The sequence below is a fragment of the Cyprinodon variegatus genome, unplaced genomic scaffold, assembly GCF_000732505.1.
Source record: "Cyprinodon variegatus isolate N-32 unplaced genomic scaffold, C_variegatus-1.0 Scaffold181, whole genome shotgun sequence".
NCBI lineage: Eukaryota > Metazoa > Chordata > Actinopteri > Cyprinodontiformes > Cyprinodontidae > Cyprinodon > Cyprinodon variegatus.
Window position 1 is genome coordinate 471,377 of NW_015150634.1, and position 12,712 is coordinate 484,088.

At 39.6% G+C, this 12,712-nt stretch overlaps 1 protein-coding gene across 1 annotated transcript in view; it reads right to left on the reverse strand.

The window, feature by feature from the left end:
• Window positions 1-12,712, reverse strand: part of zmym2 (zinc finger, MYM-type 2) — a 52,595-nt gene that overhangs the window by 27,705 nt on the left and 12,178 nt on the right. Inside the window, exons 2-6 of the mRNA XM_015378906.1 lie at window positions 5,003-5,701; window positions 4,717-4,885; window positions 1,582-1,736; window positions 426-574; window positions 99-261 (exon numbers count right to left, since the gene is read on the reverse strand). Of these exons, the coding sequence (XP_015234392.1) occupies window positions 99-261; window positions 426-574; window positions 1,582-1,736; window positions 4,717-4,885; window positions 5,003-5,701 (1,335 nt within the window). The remainder of the gene's footprint in view (window positions 1-98; window positions 262-425; window positions 575-1,581; window positions 1,737-4,716; window positions 4,886-5,002; window positions 5,702-12,712) is intronic.

The window sequence follows — 12,712 nt, forward strand, 5'->3', positions numbered from 1 at the left end:
TGGATGGATGGATGGATGGATGGATGGATGGATGGATGGATGGATGGATGGATGGATGGATGGATGGATGGATAGATAAGGGCGTTGGACAGACTGACCTCTGTGAGTTTTCCGCATACGGTGCATTTGTTTTTGATCCCAGTTTTAGGCGGGTTGTGCTTGTTCTCGTACGCGCCCAAGCAGCCGGTTGTACAGAACTCCTGAAAAGACTCGCTGGAGTCGACCTGGGCAACAATTGTGCCCTTGATATGCGTGATGTCTCTGGAACAAACAAAGACAAAAAAACAAACCAATCATATGATGAAAAGATTTCTACAGAAAACGTAAACCAATTAGTGAAAAAAAATGAACTGAACTAGAAATCTGATATGAACTTAGAACAGTAAAATGAAAACACTTTAAGGCATAAAAGGAAAAAGACTCACTTTTTACACATAGTACAGGTTTTCTTGGGTGTAGGTTTGTGTGAAAAGGCAGAGAGACAGGTGGTGGAGCAGAACAGGTGGGAGGAGCCTTTTCGCTGGTAGGCTGTCTGGCCTTTCTTTAGAGGCTTTTTACAGTTAGCGCAGGTCACCTGTCAGGTTCACAAACAGGAATGAAAGACAACAGATTTTTTCAATTATCATCATTCCCACCATCTTTCCAGGCCGACATACCAAACTTATTTTTCAGACTCACATTCGTACAAAGCTGGTACTTTTTTTGTTGATTACTTTAAATACAAAACCTGACAAATATCTAAATAGTTGCATTTACATTTTCAGTGACACCGTCAACAGCAGCAGGTGATCTCTGGCTTTTCTTCCAGATCTTTTAGTTATCAGGTTCGTCTCCTATTGAGCAAACTACCAGTTTAGTCCGTGAGGCAGACACCCTGTCTACTTTTAAGTCAAGGCATAAAACTTTCCTTTCTGATAAAAACTTGTGGTTAAATGCTGTGCTGCTACAATCAACACTTTTTAAAAAAATACATGTTGGAGCTCTGCCTTTTTTCCAGTGTAGTCCTGTTTCTCTGACTGTTACTGGCTGGATGTGCTCTCTTTATCCTGACATGGGAGCTGGCTTGCAGTTTGTCTACCTGACTGTGTGTTTCCTGTGTGTATCTCTACTTCTTTTTTATCTCTGCAGCTTCTGTCTCCTTGAACCCGAGTCGGCCTCGGCAGATGGCTGACCACACTGAGCCAGGTTCTGCTGCAGGTTTCTTCCTCTCCACTAACACTACAAGCATGCTTGGTGTGAGGGATTCGAGTTAATGAGTCGGTTTAATCAACTGGTTTTCTTTAGATAGAAAACTTTGAACCAGTCTGACTGTATCATTGTTTCTGTAAAGTGCCTTGAGAAGACGTGTTGTGAATTGGCGCTATATAAATAAACTGAATTGAATTGTTGGTTTAAATTGTTAGTACAAATGCTGTGGATCCGTTAGTCATACAAGTTTAAACAGATTTTGAATACATTTTTTCCTAAGCCTTGAGGGGGACAAAAATAGATCCAATAACATTATTTCACTGCAAATTTTCCATAGATTTTTTTTAACAGCAAACCAATCGGATGGAGGGCTGCCAGCCTGTGGGGGCTTACCTTGACCGTCCTTGGTTGTGTCTGGGAGCCTGAGGAGGAAGTAGAGGTGGAAGACTGGCCTGCAGGCTTAGGTAGCGAGGTGGCAGGCGATGGCGAGTCCACCCCGGTTTGCTTTTGGCTGCGGGGAACCGACGCCGACTGAGAGATCCAGGAGTCTTCAACAAAGAGAAAGAAAGAAAATCTTAGTTTTGCATCTGTGGCTTTCACTTGCTCTCTCCCTACATGATTACATGTTTAGGATCGCTCCTTTGCTTTGATTTCTAAATGGCAGCAAAGGCCGGAAGAAAAGCAAAGGACCTAAATATGGCCTCTAAAAGCTGCAGGCAAGCAGCAAAGATCTGAGTCAGTAAAACCAAGATGACCAACAGTAATTAATAGACAAATTATTTTAAAAAGGCTGGTTTAAACAGCAAATATTAAAATGTTTTAAAAATTCTAACAAATCACAAACAATTATAAAGTGTAACAACAATCAGATTTTGACACAAACAAAAATCTCAGCAGGGAGGTTTTTCTGCCCCAGTGAAAGCTTTACTATAGAGCAGAGGTCACGGATTAGCGGACTGCAATCCGGATCCGAACCCATCTGCTGGCTAATCCAGACCCAACCAGATTTTAAAAATTTATAAATTACTGCATTTTGTCCAACGAGGGTGTCTAATTTCACTTTTAGCGCTTCTCCTGTTAATATGGTAAAGCACTTCAGAGTGTCCGGCACCAGGCTGCACATGATACAAATTAGCCAATGAGCTGCTGTCAGTCTGGGTTGCTGCTGCTGCTGCTACATTTAGACACAGCAGGAAAACTTGTGGCAAGCCGGGCGATCGGAAAGAAGGAGAAAGTGTGGACTGCTGGAAGAACTGTGGTGAACTGGTGACAGAAAAGTGAAATGGCGTGCTCAAAGATGACCCTGCACATTCTGAGTATGTTTGGCTCAACCTGCTGCTGTGAAGCAGGATTCTCCACCATGAACGTATTCAAAAATAAATATGGATCCAGGCTCAAAATGAACACCTTGATATGTGCTCTAGAATGGCTCTGTTTCCATTCAAACCCGGGTTTAAAGCCTTGCAGGGCAGCCTAAAGTCAACTGCTCTCATTAAGCCATAAAATTAAATGGTCAGTTCAGATGTTTTATAGAATATGTGAATCAGGAAATTCTATATACACTGAACTGAATGATTGTTGTTCTATACTTCAAAAAACACTTTCGATTTTAAAATGGAAACATTTTCTATTTTTTATATTATATATATAATATTTTTTTTATTTAAAAAGTCAACATGGATGCATAAACACATAAACAGTGTTAAATTTTGTTTAATGTAACAGATTATAATTAGAAATGGGTCCGGAACTTTACTGGTTGATGATTTTCTTCATACGGACACCGCTGAGTTTTAATTGGTTACGCCTGATATAGCGCAATAAAAGATAATCACTCTGGAAACATCGATATGATCATCATCTGCTAAATTCTATGATGCTGCAGCAAATCCATGGTGTGCAAACTCCCAAACTAAACAGTTAAGACAAGATGGACATAAAAACCAAGGGCTGTTAATGACGTTTCTCATTGATAAAAACGGCAAATTTCCAGAAAAAAAAAAAAAAAAAAAAAAAAAAAAAAAAAAAAAAAATCACAAAAATTTAACCAAGCTGTACCGTATCCAACATTTCACTTTATGACTCAAATGTGCAGCTTCAACAGTTTGAGCTCAAAGATTAAATTCAGGGTTCCAGATATGATCATTTAAAGAAATTGGAAATTTGTAAGAAGAAAATATCTTCTGAAATATTATTTGAAATGTCAAACTCCTGAGAACCAACTGTTTAAGATCCTGCATCAAGCAAAATAAAGTTCTTTATTAAATTCATGCAAAAAGTGGACTTTGCTCAAAGTGGCTTAATAAGTTGTGTTTGTCCTGCTAAACTGAGAGGTTTAGTAACAGTATTAGAAAGTTTCTAAATTTAATCGTTTTGCTTTGGGACGTCTGTTTATGTGCACTTATCAGAGCCAAATGTTACAGTTCAGTTATTAAGCTATATAAATTAAAAAAACTCACAATAATACATTCCTTAAAGCGAAAAATGAAAGTTGATTTGTGAAATGAAACTATTTTATGATTTTATTTAGATAGTTGCAGTTTTCTTTTCTTTTTCCCAATGAATATTGATAAAAATCTGTCCCATGTAATGATATTCTAATAACGTAGGCAATTAGCAGACAGATCTGTACGGAAGACGATTAGGGCCAGAAAAAAAAAAGTAAACTGATTTTTACATTTTATTTCAGCTTAGTATGGGGAAAAAAAGTCAGAATTCTGACTTTAATCTCAGAACTCTGACTGAATTCTGACAATAAAGTCAGAATTCTGAGATTAAAGTCAGAATTCTGACTTTTTTCCCATACTAAATAAAATAAAATTTAAAAATCAGTTAACTTTTTTTTTTTTTTTTTCAGTGGCCCTAATCCTCTTCCGTAGATCTGGGTTTAATATACTAAATAAATGTGTAGCTGGGAATCAAAACAAACCAGTGTTGAAACCGTCCTCACTCTCCCCTTCACCGTAGTTCTAAAGGCATCATTTCACCATTTGTCCTTGTAGGTGACTTTGGACGGCTTAAAAAAAAAGAATAACATGATATAGGACCTTTAATATCATAAATCCCAGGATTATTCAGCTCCATTCCCATGGAAATACTCCAACAGTGAATTTGGCAACCATTTCTTAAACCCTGCTCTGTGAGCCAAGGTAACTCTGTAAAAGCTGCAAAGATCCAGTGTCTATCATTTTTGATCCACTAATCTGGCCTGGTGAAAAAATAGCTGCTATTTGCATTTAGTTATAAAATACTTCCTGTTAGTTTGGAAAATAAAATCTCCCCTAAAGGAAATCAAAGTTTTTGATTGTGAAGTGAGAAAATGTGAAAAGATGAAAGCACATTTAGCTTAGCTAGCCTGCTACATCTTCCATCTTCTCATATGTTAAGTTCAGTGACACCAAGAATGGCAGCAGGAGGCTTTAATTCTTCATGACTTCTGCCATCTTGTGACCAATAAGACGGCAGGCTCACATTTGTCCCGCTTCCAGCGTTTAAACCTGACAGGAAACGGTTAACTTCATTTGTTACCTGCTCCCTTGTGTGTCCCCGCCTCTCCATTCTGGATCAGCTGGCTGGCGGAGCCTGAGCCTCGGCCCGGGTTAAAGGAGGTGGTTGATCGAGCAGACGGGGTTTCAGGATTCAGACTGAAGGCACTGCTGATCTGCAGACCGTTCTCCTCCGTATCGTTCTCAACTCCCTAAAGAGAAACAAAACAGAGGTTACAGTTTTCTGCAGAACAATTATCTGAAGAAAAAGTAATCAAGAACCAAAAACTCCAGAAGAAATTAAACATATTTAGCCTTGATGACCTCACCTCTATGACAGCTGCTGCTTCACCTTGGAGGGACGTCACAGAGGTGATCATTAGGTTTATGTCTGCCTGGGAATCGTCTGGATGTGTTGGTGTGTTTGATGCAGAGGTTTTCTGGCTGCTGGGACCTAAAGTGGTAACGCTTGAGATCCTGATTTCTGAATCTGGATCTTTGCTGCTGAGTCCGCCAGGTGAGTGGGATGCAGACGAGTCTCCGGGGGGCAAAGGCGAGAGGGAAGAGCTCTCTTTCTGTTCACAGTCCTCCTCGTCATCGATGACGATGGGCTCTGGTGCTGTGGTTGGGGGCTTCTGGGATACCGCCGCCATGGATGCATTGGAAGACGGAGGAGACTCGGGGCTCTTGGAAGGCGTCGCTGCTGCTGCTGCTGCTGCTGCGTCCTCCTCTGCAGCATCTGCAGCCTCAACAGCTGATTGCTCTGCACTCGCTGCGTTGGATTCATCTTGAGAGGAGGCAGGCCTTTCAGCCTCCTCCTCTACAAGAACTACATCATCATCGTCGTCCTCTGTGCCACCCTCCTTTGTGGCTTCCTCTCCTGTTTCCATGGATACCTCCTCCCCAGCCGCCTCGGCTGGAGGTGGGGTCGGTTGTCGGGATGAAGGAGTGGCATCGAGGAGCTCCGCCTTCTCCTCTGCCATGACAGGGTTTGGCTCCGTCTCCCCATCCATCGCTAAGGCAACCACCTGGAAAATCAAACAAAAGCCGTTGAGGACAGAGTTAGGAGGAGCCCAAACCAGTAATTAGTTTTACAATGTCTGACAGCTGGACAGGTAGCTCAGGTGTCCTCTGAGGTAAACCTCTGAAAGAACACAAACCTCATGGCAGAGGTTTGACCCGTTTAGGTCATTAGATTATTGTTCACTTTGGAGAATTAATAGAAACCAACCATTTAAAATGTCCCTATTTTCACTTTTTCCTGCAGATTGTCCTAAATTATCCTTTTAACTTAACAAAAACATCAATATTCCTCTGAATGCAGAGCATTCAAAATGGAGGTCTTGGCAGTGCTGTGGTGCTGATTTATGCAATTTAGGTCATGCATGTCTACATGCAATTTATCTATTACTACAACGAGCACATTAAACAAAGAAGAAAGGCTGTTATCCATTTCTATAAACCATTCATCTACAGATAATGTAATAGCTAGTTTATTAATTAGCTTGTTTGCTGGAAGCATTTAAGATGTAAAAACCGATCAATCAGGTAGATTACAATTAAACTGAATAAAAAGAATGAATTATTGAGTTCTAAAATAAGCCCTTTTATATAGCAGTATATTAAATCACCTCTGCTAAAGCAAACAGCTAAAACAAATCAACTAAACCCCATTTACTAGTTCTGAAGGAGATTAGAAAGCTTGGTGCACCAGAGTACCTTTTTAATGCATTTATTAAACAAAAATAAAGGCAAAATGCTCAACAGTGAGGAGGAGTTTACAAAGAACGATCTGAGTAAACTAGAGATAAACAGAGAAACGGGATTCTCAGCCCTCCAGAACCTGACTGGTGATCCATATTCTCTTCTGATCAGTGAACCGTCCCGACAGAAGCTACCGAGTTCGCCTAAAGGAAAACATGCAGTATGCGATTATTCTAAATGGCAAGCATTCAAATTTTATATGAAGGCCATTTTGAAAAAAAAAAAAAAATCCTCCCGTCCTCCAAAAATATGTTCTGCTCCATTAAACAAGAAACACCGGTAAACATTTTACCAGTAGAGAAAGCCTGAAACCACAGTCCTCCGTTTTTAAATGTCGGGAAACATGTTTAGAGTTAAAAAGGTGAGAAAAGATCATTAAAAGGAAGCCGTCACTTTTCAGGGAACGATAGAGAGACGGATTTTAGGGCAAAAACAAATAATCAGATGAATCCATTAATCAACCAACATGGTTAAAGAAATAGACTTGGTACACAGACTAAAAAATACCATTTGCTGAAAAGAAAAAATAAAACACCCAAATTAAACTCTACAGATACAAACTATAAACATTTATAAACATGAAAAATATATACAACAAAATCAAATTCTTAATAGATATATTTTAATGTGTATGAATATATTATATTGTTTACATGTTTTGCCATTTTCAATTCACACATGTCATCTCAAGGCACTTAGAGAGACACAATTTAACCAGATCATAGACTCAGATTGATTCAAAGTTTTCTATATAAGGAAAACCAGTTGATTACATTAACTAAGCATGTTTGTAGCGACAGTGGAGAGGAAAAACTCCCTTTTAACAGAAAAAAACCTCCAGCAGAACCAGGCTCACACTGAGGCTGGTTCTTATGGATTTAAAATAGAGTTAAGTATGTTATTTAAATTCGGTTTTTGGCGCAGCCCTAATAGATGTAGGTTCTGATTTATTCGGTACGAAAAGAAGCAGCATGCCATAGGATTACTAAAAAAAGCAAAACTGATCCAAGATAAAGTTGAGCAGGTAAAAGGTTGACTTTACGACAGGAGATATTCTCGGTTTCACACTTCTGGGCTCCTGATCTAATTGAAAAACAATGGCAGACTTTAAGAAGAGGTAAAGGAAAAGTCCATTCAGAGTCACTTTCAGAATAAAAGCTTCCTAAAGTACTTTAAGTATGAAATTATTACATGCTTTTCAATAAATAAGTGTTTTTAATTAAGAGTAATTTCATTTGAATGTTTTGAATGTGATATCGGCTGTTGAGCAAGTCCAAGTGTTGTTTCTGGTGTTTATCACAACGCACTATTACGCATGACGGCGGCGACCAGTGCACTATGCAGAGCAGAGAGTAACGGATTAAAGGCCAGAATTTCGATAGCAAATCCTCTGTTTTCACGTTAGCATTCCAATGACAAACCCGTTCGTGGAGGATCATGAATCGGAAAGGTGAAAAAACTATTTTTTTTCACTTTTACCCAAAGTATTACAACATCCAACTGCCATGCATGTGGGCATTGTCAGTTTAACTATAGCTCAGTTGAGTTTCAATGGTGAAGTCCTCTGGAAATCTTAAATAATTGCTGTTGGTTGTAGATGTTTAGTAGTTCCCATTGATTTTGCTTGTAAAGTGGGTAGAATGGCAAATGGCTTACCGCGCCGTGACGTCACTGCAGGAAGATGTAAGTGGTGAGCGAGGTGTTACTATATTTGGGCAAAAATGGCTGCTCCCAGACTCAGTTATCGCAAATAAAATTATCATTTTAATTTTTTTACTGATTAACACTGAATTCATAAAATCCTCACGAACGTATTAGTTTTAGGTATAGATAATGATCGATTAGTTATTCCTTGCTGACCGGACTTTTCCTTTAAAGTCCTACGTACTGAAGTGGAATTAGCAGAATAAGCAATGCTAACCGTGCTAACTGCTAGCATGAGATGATAAAGTTCGGAGGAGCTAAAGCCCAGCCCTGGACAGCTCTTTTCCTGATGCCTCTCATCTTTTATCTAACTGAACATTATGATTAAATCCTCAGTGGAGTTGAATTAAAACTAAACAAGGAAATTCAGCAGTTTGGTTCAGATGTGTTGGAGAAGGAACACGTCTACTGTTACAGGATAGCCGCTAGCCAAGGCTGGACATGAGCATCGCTGCTAAAGCTACTTTCAACCATCAACTCAGTGAAGTTAATAAAACCTTATGGGAATTTATTTCAGGTTTTTGTTAAAAATCTCTCCTTTGTGTAAGAATTTAGTTTATAGTAACAATCAATGATTAGGTATTGCTGGGGCTTCAACTTTTAGTCTTTGCTTTGTTGATGCAAATGCAATCAATTTAAAATTACCATTGAATACAGAAAATCTAAAGGTTACTTGCGCACTTTAAGAGAAATACTTTTTTAGATGAAGCTTGTGTCCCGAAGAGGCCTATTTATAAATGGGTCTGGATTCATATTTTGTTGCGCTTTAAAAGCAGGGTTAGGCAGTCACTGTTGTCTGCAAAACAATGGAAAGAAGTCATAAACACTTCATTGTTGCTTATTAGCACAAGAAATACCATAAAACACAGTGACAGCTCTGGAGGAAACCATGCGACAATACCTCTGCTCGACATTGAAGTAAGTAATGGCCGCTCACAGCTGGGAGTCTGGAGGAGAATATTCTGGAAGTTTTTTAATTATACTTAATTGACAGATCAAAACTGTACAAAAAAAATGGAGACGTAAATTTGGCCACAATAAATCTGATCAGTCCGCATCTTTTCTCCTCAGCGTCATTCATTACCAAACTCCACACCTTTCTTTCACCTGCTGCCTTTCACCTCCCGCAAAAGGTTCTCACTCGTTGCCCTTGGCAACCAGTGAAGCTACACCTCCGTTGCCAGGGAGATGGTAGAGCCCATCACCTCTAAAGGCTCTCTCTGTGTGCCTCCTCTGGGCGATGTTGTTTTAGTAGTCATGGTTACGCTATACTAACTTATGAATGGAGCTCAAACTCCAGACAGAAATGAACGATCAGAGGTGAAAATCTACAACCAAAGACAAAGTGGGAAAAGACTTCTGTCTGATCAAACTCAAGCAGAACCTTTGAGGATGTCTGCGCTGAAAAAAAAAACCTTATCTGTTTAGTGTCACGTAGCAGTCAGGCCGGCTGCAGGCCCCGTACATCACATCACTGCTGACAGCTGCAGCACAGAGACGCACATGCACACATAACTGGATGGAAAACCAAACGCTGATCTTTGTAGCTCAACAGACATGTGAGACAGGAAGAGCCTGAAAGCACACAAACATCCCTTTGAGCTACGGTATACGCTGCAAGGGAGCTATACCGCCGGAACCACAACGTCTTGGCATCGCCGCGGTGGCCATTTTGATTCCAGCACCACTGAAGACAAACAGCGGGTAAGAAGGTGACCGGTCACACCGGCTATTTCACTGCTTAACTCACACTTTGATCTCATCAACATTTCAGTCAAGCTGATTTTCAGTCATTTCCAATGAATGACTATTGAGAGGATGGCAAAAAACCCCTGTACTGTTCTTATTTAGTTTTTTCTCCTCAAATCCGACCTGCCGCCCCCCCGGCCTCTCTATGAAACATCACATGGCTCTAAACTGGGACACATCCTACTTTGAGTGGTGATGACTGCCCTCACAACTGCCAGGATGGAAAGTTGAAAACGATAAATTTGTTTCTCCTAACATTTTGCTCTATTTCAAAACTTTTAAAACAAGGCCAAACAAGGGCAGTGTGAACAAGGAGGAGTCATGGCGGCCATATTTATAGAAAGAAACATTTTAGAATATAAATGTGGATATTGCACACAGAACCATGTGTTGGTGCCCATTGAGTCCCACGGATTTTCAGTCATTTTCAACCCTTTTTATGCCCTAACCCAATGCCAATTGGGTTTATGCCCTTACCAATGCATACCTCACCCTAACCCTAACCAATTGTCACCTTACCCTTAAACCTAATCATTAGCAAAATAGCATGTGAGGACCGACAAAATGTCCTTATTTTGCAACAACTGGTCCTCAATTTGATGGTGAAATTGGAAAAATGGTCCTCACTCTGAGGGCTAGACAGGTACACACACACACACACAGTGTACAAAATCCAACAGAGTCAGAGCCGTAGGTTACCATGGATACTAACTGGTTTAAGGTGGACTTAATATTATTCAATACGCTACTAAACAGAACATTAATGGCAGAGGAACGAGCTTCACCATTTTGCTCAAAGCTGTCTGCAGCTGGACATTTCACGCTGTGAATTGGTAGTTGGAAGGAAAACCTCGATGGGGGAACTAAGATCCACGTAACCATAACATGTATTCTATATAGTTGCGGATATTGAAGCATGACTGATTAAAGATTGAGCGATGCAGGGTTTTCAAAGCCGATGCAGATTATTTTTAAGGATCAGTCAGACCATATGCGCCGCTATTTGAAGCAAATATTGCTTTTTTCCCCCCTCCAGTTAACAGTAAAGAAAAGATTTAACATTTCAAATACAAGCAATAACCAGCTAATGAGGGGCCATGCCTTGAAATAAAGTGAGGCACATGCACATTAGTGTTCCCTCCGTTTTTATTCCTTTTTTAGTATGATTCAATAAGTTTTTTTTTAGACTTAACATTTTTAACCATTGTGTCAGTTCTATAATGTAAATAGAGGGGGGAAAAAAGCAATATCACCTCCAAGAATAAGCAAAAAATATCAGCAGCACAAATGTAAAAAAAAAAAAAAAAAAAAAAAAAAAAAAAAAAAAAAAAAATGTGAATCCCTTCTTTGTCCCACAATGGGGAAATTCACAAATCAGTTGTCAGTTATGGAAGCTCAGACAAGAAAATAGGCATATTTTGCACCAAATATGATTATTAAAATATTCACTAAAATGCCTGCCGTAGCAAAGTCTGAAAATGTTATTGGTTTTCTGTCAATAATGGAGGACCAGGAGCGTCACTGAAAAAGAAAAACAGCCATTTAATTTAACAATTAAAGTCTTAGGGAAGCGGCTGCTCCAACCGTTGCATTCCCAAATTCTCACAAGTGGTGCACGACTTTACATAAGTGAATAAAGTGAATGTGATTGGTCGATTATCAAGAAGGCGGGAGTGTTGTAGCGGAAGGTTCGCAAGCAGTTTGATTGTGGCCGGTTTGTCGGAAGCATCGTTGCTAACCAGTTAGCAACTTAGTGCTAGTAGGCTCCCAATGTGAAATTGCATTGGGACCAAGTAGCACTAAATTGGTGACTTAGAAATGACACTGTCAAGGAACGCTATGGAAAACGGAAACATGCAAGAGGAGGAGAGGTTTGTGTCAGAGGTTGTGGATCAGTCTCCTCCATCATACATTTTTTATTTAAAGCAGGGACAAAGTTGTTGTGGAAGAGAACGCCAGGGCGGCAGAAGCTTGGTTTGGCGTAGAAGGCTTACAGCCGTACATGTTTGGTTTACATGTTTGAGCCCTTACCTCGCAACGCTGCCAGTTCTGTTAGCTCTACATCTGCCAAAGACACAGACGTCCATCCCCGTGAACACACAGTGAATGATTCTTATTTCTTATTTAAACCGTTGCGTATATTAGCTGCGACATATGAATCAAGAAGCTATGACCGAAAAAATTTGATTGACAGATGACCGTTGATTTATGATTGGCCGAAGTTAGGTGTACACCTCATCTGAACTCTCATTGCTAAGAATCAGAAGGCTGAGCTGCTCCAGAGGCATGGCAATGGTCTCTTTGTGAACCTTTTTAGTTTATAAGACAAAAAAGTTTTTCCTTTGAGGTATATAAACTATGAAGGACCAAGAGAGTCACTAAAAAAGAAAAAAAACTATTTCAAATGCAACATTTAAATCATGAAATTAAAACCAGTTAAACCAATCACAGCTGCTCCTCAGATGTAACCGGCTCTCTCATTGGTTAGACTGACACAGTGGGTTCACAAAATGACCAATGAGGGAGTTGGTTACCTCTGAGCAGAAACTGTGATGGTGTAACTGGTTTAGAGACCAGAAGGGTCATGGAAAATGGAGAGGGTAAAATAAAAAGATGATGCAACTGCAAAAAGGATTTGAAAGTGATATGTGGGAAAGAAAATTGAAACGGGGAAAAAAAAATTCTTTAAAATGTGTGGTTATGGAAGGTTTTTGAGGTGAATGTTGATTTTCACATCTATTTCGACATAAAAAAAATGTAATTGAGATATTTAAAGTTGAGGGAAGTCATATGTAAATGTCAAATCATTCTGGTTTAAGCAT